The 15,332-nt window shown below is 46.0% G+C and overlaps 1 protein-coding gene across 5 annotated transcripts in view; it reads left to right on the top strand.

The window, feature by feature from the left end:
* LOC129554372 (FXYD domain-containing ion transport regulator 6) overlaps positions 1-14,960 on the top strand; it is a 35,700-nt gene extending 20,740 nt beyond the window's left edge. For 2 of the 5 annotated variants that reach the window (XM_055423098.2, XM_088842956.1), the window contains exons 2-8: positions 9,001-9,063; positions 9,688-9,726; positions 9,847-9,921; positions 10,485-10,521; positions 11,241-11,290; positions 11,818-11,868; positions 13,775-14,960. In XM_055423098.2, the coding sequence (XP_055279073.1) occupies positions 9,006-9,063; positions 9,688-9,726; positions 9,847-9,921; positions 10,485-10,521; positions 11,241-11,290; positions 11,818-11,846 (288 nt within the window). In that variant the 5' untranslated portion in view covers positions 9,001-9,005 and the 3' untranslated portion in view covers positions 11,847-11,868; positions 13,775-14,960. The remainder of the gene's footprint in view (positions 1-9,000; positions 9,064-9,687; positions 9,727-9,846; positions 9,922-10,484; positions 10,522-11,240; positions 11,291-11,817; positions 11,869-13,774) is intronic. The other 3 variants (XM_088842957.1, XM_088842958.1, XM_088842959.1) reach the window with 2 other exon arrangements.
* The last annotated feature ends 372 nt before the right edge of the window (positions 14,961-15,332 follow it).

The raw sequence follows: 15,332 nt of genomic DNA, 5'->3' as shown, positions 1-15,332 counted from the left end.
AGATTCAAAAGGAATCATAAACAAATGGGTTAGTAAATACATGGCATGAGTTATCTGTTGCAACATAACAGTTGCTTAAAACAACAAATGTTTATTATCTCACACAGTTTCTGAGGGTCAGCAGTCAGGGCGGAGTGGAGCTGAGTGGTTATGCTCTGGGCCTTTGATGAGCTTGCAATCAAACTGGCAGTCAGCGTGACTGTCGGTGAAGGCTGGATGATCAAACTCGCTTAATGGTTCATGGCAGCCTTACTTCCTAGTGGGCTTTTGAACTGAGTTCCTCGGTTCTTTGCCATGTGGGCCTCTCCACAAGGATGCCTGAGCCTCCTTAAAACATGGCAGGTAACTTTCCCCAGAGCAAGCAATCCTTGAGAGAGAAAGCAAGAAAAGAAAGCTGTGGTGCCTTTTGTAATCTGATACTGGAAGTAACACATCAATTCTGCCATGTTTTTATTGGTCACCCATACTAGCCCTGGAGCACTGTGAAAGGAGACCTTACAGAAGTGTGGGTATCAGGAGGTACTGGGGGCTCTCTTGAAGGCTGGCCACTATACACACAGGTGAATATATAGACAAGTGTTTCTTTCCAAGAAATACAAACACTAATACCTATTTCATAGAATTAAGAACAGAACTGAAATTTTGTACAGTAATAGCATATGTATCAGGAAGGGGGTGATTTGTATTTTTCAAGAAGAATATTTTACCTTATAACTGTTACACATTTTGGCTCCCCTGATAGCTCAGTTGGTAAAGAATCCGCCTGCAATGCAGGAGACCAGGGTTCGATCCCTGGGTTAGCTATAGACATTTAAACTCATTGTTAAGGGAATTCATCGTCTAGTGGTTAGTGGGGCTTCCCAGATGGCTCAATGGGTAAAGAATCCGCCTGCAGTGCAGGAGACGTACGATCGATTCCTGGGTTGGAAAGATCCCCTGGAGGAGGGCATGGCAACCCACTCCACTATTCTTGTCTGGAGAAACGTGGACAGAGGAGCCTGGTGGACTACTGTACATAGAGTCGCAAGAAGTCGGACATGACCGAAGCAGCTGAGCATACATGCATGCTAGTGGTTAGTACTCAGTGCTTTCATTGCCATGAGCCTATATTCGATCCCTGGTTGGGGAACTAAGATCCCACAAGCCATGTGGCACAACCAAAAATACAAATTAAATCTTTGTGAAATTGAATATTGTTTTGGTCTGTTCTAAGGCTGCTATAACAGAATACCATAGGCTAGGTGGCTTATAAACAATAGATGTTTATTTCTCATATATCTGGAGGCTGGGAAGTCCAAGATCCAGGTGCCAGCAGATTCAGTGTCTGATGAGGGCTTGCTTCCTGGCTGATAGACAGCCATCTCCTCACCGACCCCTCACATGGCAGAGGGGCAAGAGGGTTCTCTGGGGTCTCTTTTATAAAAGAGCACTAATCCCATCATAAGGGCTCCCCCAACTCATGACCTAATTACCTCCCAAAGGCCTACCTCCAAATACCATCTCATTGAGGATTAGGTTTCAACACATAAATTTTGGGGACACAAACATTCAATCTATACAAAATACAAATGGTCAAATTCCAAAGGTAACGACTAAAAGACTAGAAATAGCTTGGATAATTTCTTAAGCAGTAGAGGGAGAAAATAGAAAAAAAATCAAAAGAGAAGTACACATAAGAAAAGTAGGGGGAAAACAGGTGGTAGAAATCAGACCAAATATGTCAATAGTCACAATAAAGTTAAATGGAGTAAACTTGACAGTTAATAATCAGGTTGAATTTTTTTATCTTGCTGTTTACTGTAAGATGATAAGATACACACAATGCATAAAGAAAAGTAGAAAGTAAAGTAGAATTTAAGACAGGATTCATATGTAATCCTAAAAGAGCCAGCTCACAGGACAATGTAACAATTTTAAACTGTTATAATATTGTAAGAAATTTGGGGATAAAATTATAAATCCTTCCTCACAGTGGTAGATTATAAAGCAACTTTCTCAAATTGGTCACATAGTCAAAATATGAGAAAACATATAGAAATTTCAACAATATGGTTAATTATCTTAATCTAATGGCATACAGGGTCTTCCCTGGGAGCTCAGACTGTAAAGAATCTGCCTACAAGACAGGAGACCTGGATTCACTTCCTGGGTTGGGAAGATCCCCTAGAGAAGGGAATGGCAACCCACTCCAGTATTCTTGTCTGGGTAATCCCATGGACAGAGAACCCTGGTGGGCTTCAGTCCATGAGGTCACAAAGAGACAGACACGACTGAATCCACTTAGCATGCACACACAATGGCTTATAGAACTTTTTTCCCAACAGTAAAAGAATTTGTAATTTAATACATGGAATATAGTTTTTGAAGTGAATAAACGTATACTAGATCATAAAGCAAGTCTCAGTAAATTTCAAACCCAAATCCTACAGAGCACATTCTCTGACCACACTGCACTTAGGTTGCTGCTGCTGCTGCTGCTGCTGCTGCTGCTAAGTCATTTCAGTCGTGTCCGACTCTGTGCGACCCCATAGACGGAAGCCCACCAGGCTCCCCCATCCCTAGGATTTCCCTTAGGTTAGAAGTTAGTAACACAAATAAATTTAAAATCACTATACTTCGAACATTTAAAAAGCATGCTTCTTAATGCACAGGTCAAATAAATTATAGCACAAGTCTAAAGTACTAAGAACTAAACAATAATCAAAAAGTCACATTTCAAAGCTTATATTTGGAACGAAAGTGGCACTTAGAAGGTTATAGGCTTAAGTGCTAATATTAGAAAACAAGAAATGCTAAATATTAATGGGCTAGACATACAGTAAAAGAAGACAAATCTTAAGAGAAAGCAATGGAATAAACCCAAAGAAAGTTTAAGGGCAGAATTAAGAATAATTTAAAACACCATAAAGAGGATCAACAAAATTAAGAGTTGGTTCTTTGAGAAGACTAATAAAACAGTTAAATCTCTAGTGAGTCCAACCAAGACAGAAGGGAGTTGTCACAAATAAACAAAATTAACAATGTAAAAAAGAACATAATTCAGATCCAACAAGTTAGTGATTTCTAATGATAGCTAGAAAATACTACAAACAACCTTATGGTAGTAAATTTGAATAGAAAAGGGAGCATTTCTATAAAAATTATAACTCACTATTCAGGGAAGATCCTGTGGAGGAGGAAATGGCAACCCACTCCGGTATTCTTGCCTGGGAAATCCCATGGACAGAGGAGCCTGGTGGTCCCCAGTCCATCAAGAAAAAGGTAGAAATCTTAAGAATGTCCTGTGTGTGTAAGTGCTCAGTCACTTCATCTGTGTCTGATTCTTTTGCCCCCCCCCCGGACTGTAGTCCGCCATCCTCCTCTGTCCATGGAATTCTCCAGGCAAGAATACTGGAGTGGGTTGCCATTTCCTACTCCAGGGGACCTTCCCAACCCAGGGATTGAACCTGCTTCTCTGTCCCCTGCATTGGAAGGTACATTCTTTTACCAGTGCACCATCTGGGAAGCCTAAGAGTGTCGTAACCATTAGCTCATTGAATAGACAAGTTAAAGTATCCCACAAAGAAAATACTAAGTCAGGTGATTTTATAGTTTAGTTCTTCCAAACGGTCAAAGAACATACTATTTATTTATACTATATTTATTTCAGTCTTCTGCAATCTCTTCCAGGGAATAGCAGGAAAGGAAATACTTGTTCTGTGAGGCCAGTACTACCATGATACCAAAACCAGGCCAGGCCAATACAATAAAATAAAAATTGCAGCTCAGCCTCATTCATGCACATAATGCAAAAATCCTAAACAACATATCAGCAAGCCAAATCCGTCAGTTTATTTAAAATAATACATTGGTTTCATCCCACAAATGCAAGGATGATTTAACATGAGATAATTTTACATTCACTTTACTTCACTGATAAAGGTTAAAAAATACAGATGTAGGGTACTCATTCATAATTAATATAAAAGAGAAACATGTTGGAAAACCAGGATTAGAGGGGAACTTCTAAAATGTTAGAAGAAATCTATTTAAAATCAGTAATTTCCTTTTTTATAACTAAATAATATCCCAACACAGGAGATGCCTGCCAGTGCAGGAGACGCAGGTTCGATCCCAGGATCGGGAAGATGCTCTGGAGAAGGAAATGGCAACCCATTCCAGTATTTGTGCCTGGGAAATTCCATGGACAGAGGAGCCTGGCAGGCTACAGTCCATGGGGTTGCAAAGAGAGGAACACGACTGAGCGTGTAAGCGCATGCTCACACGCACACACACACACACACACATATAAATACATATACTGCATTTTCATTATCCAATCTCAACACACACAGACAAAAGGTAATTATGCGAGGTGATGGAAGTATTAACAAACTTTATTGTGGTAATTGTACACCTTAAACTTACACAGTTATAATGTCATATCACAGTAAAGCTGGGGGAAAATTTAAAATAAACATACACACAAATTAAAAAACTAGTAGTAAGACTATACGTGTGTACGTCTTTTATCACTGATTCTATTCTGTGTCTAACTATAAGTCCTAGCAGTATAATATGACAAGAAATAGAAATAAAAGTATATTCTTCTATCAGAATTGAAGAAACAGTCTTGTATCATTCACAGATATGTCCACAGAGAACCCAAAAGAATCTATAGGTAAATTATTAGAAATAGTAAGAGAGTTTAGTAAGATGATTGGATTTAAGATCAATGTATACAAATCAATGGCCTTTCTCCATACCAGCAAAAATTAGAAAACCCAATAGATAGTATTTTAAATAACAATAAAATAATAAGGTACCTAGCAATATATCTAACAGAAGATGTGGAAGACCTATATGAAAGCATTTATAAAACTTTATTGAAATACACTGGGGGACTTCCCTGCCAGTCCATTGGTTAAGACACTGCACTTCCACTGCAGGGAGCACAGGTTCAATCACTGGTCAGGGAACTAAAATCCCACATGCCCCATGGCAGAGCCAAAAAAAAAAAATTGAAAAGAATCTAAACAAATGAAAAGATTTATTTATAGATAGGAGACTCAATATCACAAAAATGTTAATTGTCCCCATGTTCTATGAAGTGAAAGTCATTCTGTTGTGTCCGACTCTTTGTGACCCCGTGTACTATGCAGTCCATGGAATTCTCCAGGCCAGAATACTGAAGTGGGTAGCCTTTCCCTTCTCCAGGAGATCTTCCCAACCCAGGGAGTGAACCCAAGTCTCCCACATTGCAGGTAGATTCTTTACCAGTTGAGCCACAAGGGAATAGGTGAATTGTGTTTTCAATGAAAATCCCAATTTTTTTAGACGAATTTGGCAGACTGATTCTAAAATTTATATTTAAGAGCAGAGGACCAAGAATAGCAAAGACATTCCTGAAGGAAGAGGCAAGAGACGTAGAGAAGAGAGGAGAGAAAGAAGAGGAAGCCTCTCCCACCACTTGAGAAGATTGCCATAAAGCGGTAGTAACTGAAACAGTGATCTTGATGCAGGAACAGACAAACGGACCAACAGATCCAAAGAGAAAGGCCACAAACAGACCCACACCTGAACAGAAACCAGATACATGACACAGGTGGCCGTACGCATTGTGAGGGAAGATACTGACAGATGGTGCTGTCCAGGACATCTGATTGTCAGGTGGAAAAAGCAAGAATTGGATCCCAACCTCATGCCTTCCATAGACATTCATTCTGGATGGAATACAGACTTAAATGTGAAAGACAAAACTTTAACATATTTAGAAGAAAAAAAAATTTTTTTTAAGTATTTATTTGACTGTCCTGAGCCTTAGTTCCGGCATGAAGGATCTTCAGTTTCAGCATGTGGGACCTTTTAGTTGCAGTGTGTGAAATCTTTAGTTTTGGCCTGCGGGATCTAGTTCTTTGACCAGGATGGAACCTGGCTCCCTGCATTGAAAGTGCAGAGTCTTAACTGCTGGACCACCAGGGAAGTCCTGCAAATTCTTTCTGACTCAGGGTGACAAGGGATATCTTTAAACAAGACAGAAAGATCATCGCATTCAGTAGCATTAGAATTAAGAAACTGTATTCATTGAGAGACGGTAAAACTGTAAGAAGGCAAGTATACTTAATGACAAACTTTAGTATCCAGAATAATAAGTGAGTAATAGTGATGTCAACCCATTGGAAAACTGAGCAGAAGACATGAAAGGCCCGTCACTGATGAAGAAACAAGCATGGCAAGTAATCAAAAGCTAAACTCCATTTCTAAGGAATCCAGTTGAGACCATAGTTTACACCTTTAGATTGGCAGAAATTAAGCAGTCTAGTAATAGCAAGTATTGATAAGGATGTGGAGTAATAGGACAATCATAGGCAGTGGTGGGACTTTAAAGTGGGGATGGTCACTTGGAAAATAGTTTGAAAATTTTCTATAAAGTTGATAATTTGTACAACACAATGACTTAACTCCTAAACTTATCTCTCAAATATAATTTTTGAAACTAAAGATTAACCCACTAATTAATTTATTGGTCTAGCCATTAATTTGCCTAGCCATTTTTTCTTTTAGAGAAACAGAACAGAAAATATCAGAGGGCATTATCCTTTTTAAGGCTAAGTATTGTTTAGCAATATTGTTACTTCTGGTTTACATGTATGTATATTTGTACTGGGTTCCAATGTAAAAAATATTTCCTGTGAAAGTTGTAGTCAAAAGATTTGAAAAACAGTGCCCTTGTGTGCTAGGCAACAAACTCAAAATATGTTCAAAAACTACACTATAATAGCGCATAATTGGGGGGGAAATCTGTTGATAGAACAGACCAAGACATGATAATATTTACCTGCACAGTGGAGTATTACATAACACTGAAAAATGAACGAGCTGTGTTTATGAATGAGTCTTAGAAGTGTTGAACAACAACAAAAAAGCCAGTCTCAGAAGATGTAACAAAGTGATACGATTATAAAGCTCAAAGAAGCTCCACTGATGTTTTCTTTAGATATGTGTAAGTGATAAATATTCTTTAAAAAGAGCAAGACCTATATATCCATACAAAGGAATATTATTCAGCCATAAAAAGTACTGATACATGCTACAATATGGATGAACCTTGAAAGCTTTATGCTAAATGAAGAAACCAGATGCAAAAGGCTATGTATTTTATGATGTGTTTATATAAAAGACCCAGAATAGGCAAATCCATAGAGGCAGAAAGTAGCTAGATGAGTAGTTGTCAGGGACTGTGAGAAAGGGAAAATGAGAAATGACTGCCAGAGGGTACCAGCTTTCTTTGGGGATGATGAATGTTTCTTAGAGATGACACTTGCACGATTTTGTGAATATACTAAATATCATTGAATTGTACGCTTTAAAATGAATTTTGTGGTATGTGAATTGTATCTTAATTTTTAACTTTTTTTTTTAAGAAAAGCAAGGAACTGATTAAACATCTATTTTCAGGGTACTGTTTACCTCTGGGAGTAAGGCAGGGGGATGGGTTGGGGGAAATAGAGATAAATGTAGCAGCGTGTATAAAGTGCCAGTTCTTAACTGCTTTATGGGTGTTTCTTTTTACTGTTTCATTATGTGTGTTACGTGTGTTTTTATACATATGAAATATAATATGACATTTAAAAGAAATACAAATATTAAATGAAGTAACATTAAAAGCAAATGACTGCCTTATGAGAAATGGCTTCTTGACTTCCAAGTGGAGTCCAGGGTCACTGCTGTGGTTTGATTGCAGATGGAGCTACTCTGCCCTCTGCTGGCCGGGAGGTGAAGGGCAGCTGGGGGCTGCGGGCTGCTGGGCCAGGAGCGGAACCCTCCGAGCGCGTGTGGTCCTGGCTGCTAGAGGGTGTGCAGGGGGTCAGACCACAGCCAGTCTCACCCAACTAAGAAAGAGCAACCAGCTTTGGCCTTTTCTGGCCTGGGTTTCTTTCCCTTTACCTCTCTGGCTCTCTGCTGCTGCTGCTGCTGCTAAGTCACTTCAGTCGTGTCCGACTCTGTGTGACCCCATAGACGGAAGCCCACCAGGCTCCGCCGTCCCTGGGATTCTCCAGGCAAGAACACTGGAGTGGGTTGCCATTTCTTTCTCCAATGTGTGAAAGTGAAAAGTGAAAGTGAAGTCGCTCAGTCGTGTCCGACCCTTAGCGACCCCACAGACTGCAGCCTACCAGGCTCCTCCATCCATGGGATTTTCTAGGCAAGAGTACTGGAGTGGCTTGCCATTGCCTTCTCCATCTCTGACTCTCTAGTGGCATCCTTTAAGCCCAGTAGTGAGGCATGTGTAATTGCACCGAAATCCATCCCTGGGAGGGGCCAGCTGCCCTGCCCTCGGACTCCATCCAGATGGCCCATCCAGGGACCACTGAGCCGAGACCAGGAGCTTGAGCAGAAGTCCCAGGCACCTGCTGGGGAAGGGGAGGCTGGGCGTTGATGCTCCAAGAACCTGTCTCCATGCTCCAACCAACTTTCAGAGGTTTATGAACTAGAGTCTATGAGTCTATCATTTAATCTGATAGAAAGAACTTCTGCCAGTGGGTCTCGGTTGTAGAGGACCAGGGGAGAAGTCCCAGGCATCTTAATGAGCTGGAGATGGCCATGTCTCTGGGTGGTCTGGGGAGGAGGACTCAGGTGAGATGATCTCCCCAAACCCTTGGGGTTTTGTGACTTTGGCATCGGAGAGGTGGCCTGGTGGAGGCATTCCTGAGCTGGGTTAGGATCTAGGGTCTACTGCTTCCTACCATGGGTGTTACTCATCTCCTTTAAGCTCAGGCTCTTCACCTGCAAAATGGGTTATTAGTCACAGCGCCTGCTGGTTGAACTGATTCCATTGTAATTGAATTCATGCTTGCAGAGCCCTCTGTAAGAAGTCTGTCAATGGCAGCTGCTTTGGCTTTCAAACCATCTGAGGGGAGAGCTTGGAGTCAGGGTGGGAGTCCGTCTGGGGCCCTGGCTGGGCTGAGGGTTAGCGTGGGGAGTCTCCTACCCAGAGAATCATTTCCCTCCCTCTGTCCCCAGACGCCATGGAAGTGGTGCTGCTCTTCCTGTGTGGCCTCCTGGCCCCAGCGGTCCTGGCCAGTGGTGAGTACCCCTCAGGACCTGGCTCGACAGGGTGGCAGCCACCGCCCTTTCTCATGGAAGGTCATGGCCCTGTGGGACACTTGGGTTGGGGGCTCTGAAATTCTACATGTCTGATTAGCTTCCCTGCCTTTAGTCTGCAAAGAAAGTCCTGGAAGGCAGCAGCTAACTCAGCGCCCAATCCAGCCTGCCCACCTCTCCCCACTGGCTCCTGCCATCAAGCCCAGCAGGTCCCTGTAGACTCAGCCTGAACACTGGGAGCCAGACTTGCACACCAATCTAGATTGTGTGAGTCACGTGTCCTCCCTTGCTTTCAGCCTCCCCACCTGTAACAAGAAGAAAATCCCCCTGCCTTTTGGGGATGATTTAAGATTCAGAAGGGGCAATACGTGTGGCTCCTGTGAACACAGACTCTGACTCGGGCTCTGAGCTGCACCTGCCTTTGGCCCCCGCAGTGACCCTGGCAGGCTGGCCCACCCTTCCATGCTTCTCTGAGCATCTCTGCTTCCTGGGCCTTGCTTTCCAGGGATCCCTTTGTGGGGAGTGAGGCCTGTGAGACAAGGTGGGAGACTTGGGAATCAGGATGTGAGCTGTCTTCCTCTTGACCACACCTCTTTGTTTTTCTAGCAGCGGAGCAGGAGAAAGAAAAGGACCCTTTTCATTATGGTGAGTGTTGATGGCAACCCTGGGTGATGGTGGGGGGAAGTACAACCCCGTCCAGGGGCGGGACCGACGTGCTCTCCCTGGCCCTTGCGCTCCTCTCTCTCACCCTTGTTCCGTTCGCAGACTACCAGACCCTGAGGATTGGGGGATTGGTGTTTGCCGTGGTCCTCTTCTCGGTGGGGATCCTGCTTATCCTCAGTAAGTGTGTTTGTTCCTCTGTTCACTTCCGAGGGGCAATGTCTGTGGCTGTGAAGCTGTAAAAGCCTGGCAGATCTCTTTCCTGGAGAGGGAAGGAGCCCACCTGTCTTCCTAGTTATCTCCGGGACCTAATACACTGCTGGGCACATAACAGGTGCTCAGTGAAACAGTGAATCATGACACAAATAAGTGCTCAATGAAAACAAGCTCAGATACGAAGGGGCGGGGTGGCTGTATCCATCAGGGCGTGAGTGGGGGAGTCATAGGGGAGAGGAGACGGGGGCTGTCCTTAGAGGGCTCCGAGGTGTGTCCCCCTGCGCTTGTTTCCCCTCATGAGCCTGGGCTGCTCGCAGCTGCCAGCGCTTACGTGATCAAGCAGACAGTCATGTTGAACCTTGGCATCAGAAGAGCCCTCCTCCAACCAAGGATCGCCACATACAGCTGTGCAAGTCGTGCACTGCGCAGGATCCCAGGCTACTAGTCACACAGTCCCACAGACTCACAGTGCAGCCCTGCTCTGGCCAAGCCGAACACTGATCCTGGATGGTTTCTTTGCCTTTCAGGTCGCCGATGCAAGTGCAGTTTCAATCAGAAGCCACGGTAAGGATACCATTGCTGTGGGCACCTGGGGTGACTCTAGGAGGGGACAGGGAGGGGTGGTGTGTGACCCCAAATGAATGTATTTCTGATTCTTGTCTCAGAGACAGGCCATGTGCCTTGGGATAGGGGTAGAAGTTTTGAGGGTTGCCAGGCAGACTTGGGGGCAAAGGAGAGGTCAAAACGTCAAGGGTCAGCCTTCCCTTCTTTCTTCTGATGTATGTGTGAGGTGGGGAGGGGGAGGAAGAAGATGCTGGATCCTTGTCTGGAGGCCTTTGAAATAGTTGGGCTTGGCCTCAGGGTCTCTCTTGAGGTCTGTCTTCTCTCTCCAGGACCTGTGATGCTGCTCTGCGGGTCACCTGTTCACGAGGCTCTTTGATTTTTGTGGAAATTTGGGCTTCCTCTCACTCACCCTTTTGCCCCTACATAAGGGCACACTCATTAGTCCCCATGGTAACCCAGGGCAACCCTGGACCTCCGAAGTCCCAAGTCAGTGACAGGACACACCCCTTCCCAGAGCTTACCCCTCTCGGGTGCCAACATCAAAGGGTGCCCATAAATTCCTCTGACCTCCCCCCACCCCATGAGCCCCATAATGGAGAATGATCCATCATGACCTGGAGGAGATGAATTCCTGGGCCCTGCCCCAGAAAGGGGAGTGGCAATGCTGTATGGGTTTGCCCTGGAGACCTTTGACAGGCTTGCATCTCGTCTGCCTGCAGGGCTCCTGGGGATGAGGAGGCTCAGGTGGAGAACCTCGTCACTGCAAATGGTATGGAGGAAACGGGCAAGGGTCCTTGTACAGCTTGGGGTGGAGGATGGTTGCCAGGTGCTGTGGCTTCTTGAGAGCTGGCTGGCCAGGCACGTTTCCACGTGCCAGAGAGGGATCCCCAGGTCCTCCGTTCTGTGTCACCCCCTTACCTCCACTGGACAGGCTGCTGTTCCTGACGACTACCCTTTACAGGGACTCTGCTTAGTGTTGGGTATGGTACAGAGTGCTTCACTTCTCAGTAATGGGCACACAGCCCCAGGAGGTAGACATCACTCTCCATATTTTACAGCAGAGAGACTCAGAAAAGTTCAGGAACATGCCAAGTCCTGTAACAGGAGAATAGCAGACAGGGATCTGCCCAGGTCTGTCTGACTCACAGTCTGCATGAATCGCCTCTGCTCTGTGGGTCAGGCTCCCCCCAACCCCCGAGACAGGCATAGCTGCTGCAGGGGGTGGCCCACTTGGGTGAGGAGTTCATTCACCTCCCTCCATACATTCACTGTGCTCCACTCTGGTTCTTTTTCCAGCCACAGAGCCCCAGAAAGCGGAGAACTAAAGTGCAGCCCCCAGGCGCAAAGGTAAGATGCTGTCTGCCTCTATCTTCCTGTCACCATCGCTGTTCTGACCAGAGTCTGACGAGGCGTCACCAGGGAAGAATTGGGCTAGCTTTGCAATGTGCATGGCTTTTATTATGAGCTGTGCTCTGCAGAAACTCACATCTGAAGGGTGATGAGACAGATGGACTAAAACCTCCCAGTACCACACGCACACACACACACACAGACACACAGAACCTGCAGTTGGGAAACAGAGCTTCCTCACAACCCAGCAGTCAAGTTGCTCGGGCATCATCCTAGCTGCCACGTGGGCATGACTTGGGAGGGAATTAGCGTTCATGAAATGCTCCTGACTTCTAAGTAGTATAAAGATAATGGCTTCCAGTGATGATTCAGAAAGTTCCTCAGGCCATCCTTTGAAGTTACCATTTTATTTTGAAACTTTCCAACCTACGCAGAAGTAGGAGGATTAGTATATGGCCCCGAACCCCCACCCCCAACACCATACCAGCATTATCAGTTCTTGACGTTTAGGGGCACTAAGTTACTGTTTAGTATCCATTCCCATTGTTCGTTATTAATGCAGGAAAGCAATAATCTAAATGCTTTATGGTTTTCAAATTGCTGCCACGTACACAAACTCACTCAAGCCTGCCAGAAAAAGTAAGTAGGACAGGTAGGGTTTAGCCCCATTTTATAGATGAATAAATTGAGGTCAGAGAGAAGAGCCATACAGATGGTAAGTAACAGACTGGAACTTGAGCTCACAGACTTTGTATTGATAGTTGAGGGCTAGATTTCACCACACCCCTCTGCTCCTGCCTGTCTCTATGACATACCCTGCAATATACTGGGGCCTCGCAGGGGTCAGTCTTCTATTAGCTCACTCTGCCTTTTTTTTCATACATATAAGGGATATGTTGTGGTTTAGTTGCTAAGTAGTGTCAGCTCTTTGTGACCCCATGGACTGCAGCCCGCCAGGCTCCTTCTGTCCATGGGGCTTCTTATCCATGGGATACTAGAATTCGTCCTGGTATTCCCAGGCAAGAATATTGGAGCGGGTTGCCATTTCCTTCTTCAGGAGATCTTCCCAAGCTTGGGATCAAACTCGCGTCTCCTCATTAGCAGGCAGGTTGTTTACCACGGAGCCAGCAAGGAAGCCCAAAATAAGGGATATACTTTATCCTAAATTGTGAGTTGAAAGAAATTTCTGGATGTAGAATGCCGGTACGCCACCTCTTACCGTGATGGTAATAACACAGGATACCTGTGGAGCATCTGAATTCACTCCTAAGTGCTTTTCTATCCTCATGACAGCCCCGTGGGTGGGCAGAGTGGGTCTCATTACCTCCATTTTCTAGCTGGGCCCTGGGGAGGTCAAGGATGCCTCAGCTTGACATGGCTATAGATCCAATACAGGTGGCAGGTGTCCCAGCTGTGGCTCAGTGATCTGTCCATATCACGGCAGCTGGTGGTTCTGAATCTGGAGAGCTGTGTGGGGAGGTGCCATGGAGGAGCCTTGAGCCAACAATTGTCTTTAAAAAAAAAAAAAAACCAAAACTTCCTTGGAAACCCTGTTCTCCTGAGTCTCAGGACTGTGAGCAATTCTTGAGGGCATCCTGATAAAGAAACTTGGGTTTAACAATCCTTCCATGTCTTCATCTGCCCGCTTCCATCCCCCTGAGAGAGCCTCCTCTGAGCTCCATGCCCTCCTCCACCTTCATCTCCTGGTCCTGCTTCTCAGACTCCTGCTCCTTGGTGTACTGAGAACAAGGCACTTGGAGTGGGTCTCATCTGAGGAGTTTCCATGGGCAGAGGGGCTGGGAGACGCAGCCTCAGGAAGGGCTGGGAGATGCGTGGATGAAGAGGTTTGAAAGGAAGCCAGAGGTTTGTTTTAATTTGAATTCTCTTCTGCTTCAACCTCCAGAACCTGAAGGCAGCTGCTTGAAACTTTAGATGCAAATGCTGATGCTTAAGAAAACTGGCCACTTCAGCAACAGGTCTTTCCCCAGGAGAAGCCAAGATCTTATGTGTCCCCAGCCCCTTGACACCTGTCCTCAACTTAATAATGCAACCCCGCCTCCCCCAGCTGGAGCCTGTGGTCTCGTCCACCTCCTATGACGTGTGTGTCTGTGTGTGTGTCTGATGACTGTGATCTCTGTGGTTGATTGTTTGTGGATGATGTTGTGTTTTAGTGAACCTGAACCCACTTTCCTGGGCTGGAGCTGAGCCATGTAGCTGTCAGCTCCTCTCTGTCTTTCCATGGCCCCATCACCTCCCACTCTTGGGAGTCTGCTTTTTCTCTGAGAGACCAGTCCCTTCTCTTGATTTCAGGGTGGATATGGGGGTCTGGTGGGAATCTCCAGTTGACTTGGGACTTGGGAAGGTTTACATCACCTTCATGATTCTTTTGCATGGCCGCTTTTCACTCCTTTTGTAAGAACCTTGCTTCCATACTTGTCCCTGGACCAAATCTGTGCTGAGGTCTCTTGGCAGTGGGAGGTTCCAGCAAGGAGCTGATGAGCGCTCATTGCCTTCGGGTGGCTGAACCCCTTCCCTGGTGCCCATATGCCCCACCTTACCCTAACCCCGGGGAAATGTGCCCCTTGAATATCTTCTCAGCAATAACCCCCCGGGCTCGGGAACCCTACACCCTTCTCCAGCCTTCCCTGCTTCAGAGACTCCCATCTATAGCCAGCTCGCCTGGACCCAGACTCTCATCCCTGAACTGGGGCTCTGGCAGGTGATGGCTGAGTGGCTGCATTTGGCTGGGGCCCGTGCTCTGGGGAGGGGCAGCATGGAGAAAGAGCAGGGGTCCTCTGCTTTGCTGTCTGCGCCCTGCTGGCCAGGCAGCAGCGCAGGCTCCCACCCCCTCTGCTAGCCTGGCACCAGGTTAGGGAGCAGGCAGGGCTCCGGGCAGCCCTGCTGCAGGGGGAGCAGCAGGAGGTCCCAGGTAGTGAAAAGAGTGGGAAGTCAGACCCCGTCCCTCCCGCCCCTTGTGTTCTTGTGGAAACTGACCAAACCATGCCGCTGTGACCAGGACTGCCGTTCTCTGTGTCGTGATCTCTCCTCTCAACAAGAACAAAAAGGAATAAAATACCACTTGTTTCCTAGTGGCTCTGAGGTGCTTTCCTTTTTGTGCAAGAATGTGCATGCTTGTAGGACCTACGGTGCTCAAAGGGCTAAAGGGAGGGTGTCCTTGGTCAGAGGGAAGTGCTGGCCGCAGGGCAGCCAGGTGCTCTTTATTTTGGCTGCTTGACCACTTAGCTCCTCCCTGCTTCTTCTCCAGCACCCTTCCTCTCCCCTCCTTTGCCCGCACCCCCTCCTCCTCCTGCTTCCACCCCAGGTCACGGGGTTCGGGCTCCACCCCACAGCCTTACCCATGCCTCCTGCATGTCCTAGAGAGAGGGGAGTCCTTAGGGCTTGCTGGCCTGGAATAAAAGGTTCTAACCTGTCCCTCTGCTCAGTTCTGGAGCCAATACCTA

Source organism: Moschus berezovskii, chromosome 14 (genome assembly GCF_049115385.1).
Source record: "Moschus berezovskii isolate FMDL1 chromosome 14, NW_MosBer_1.0, whole genome shotgun sequence".
In the NCBI taxonomy this organism is placed as follows: domain Eukaryota; kingdom Metazoa; phylum Chordata; class Mammalia; order Artiodactyla; family Moschidae; genus Moschus; species Moschus berezovskii.
This window is presented reverse-complemented; position numbering and strand designations above follow the sequence as displayed.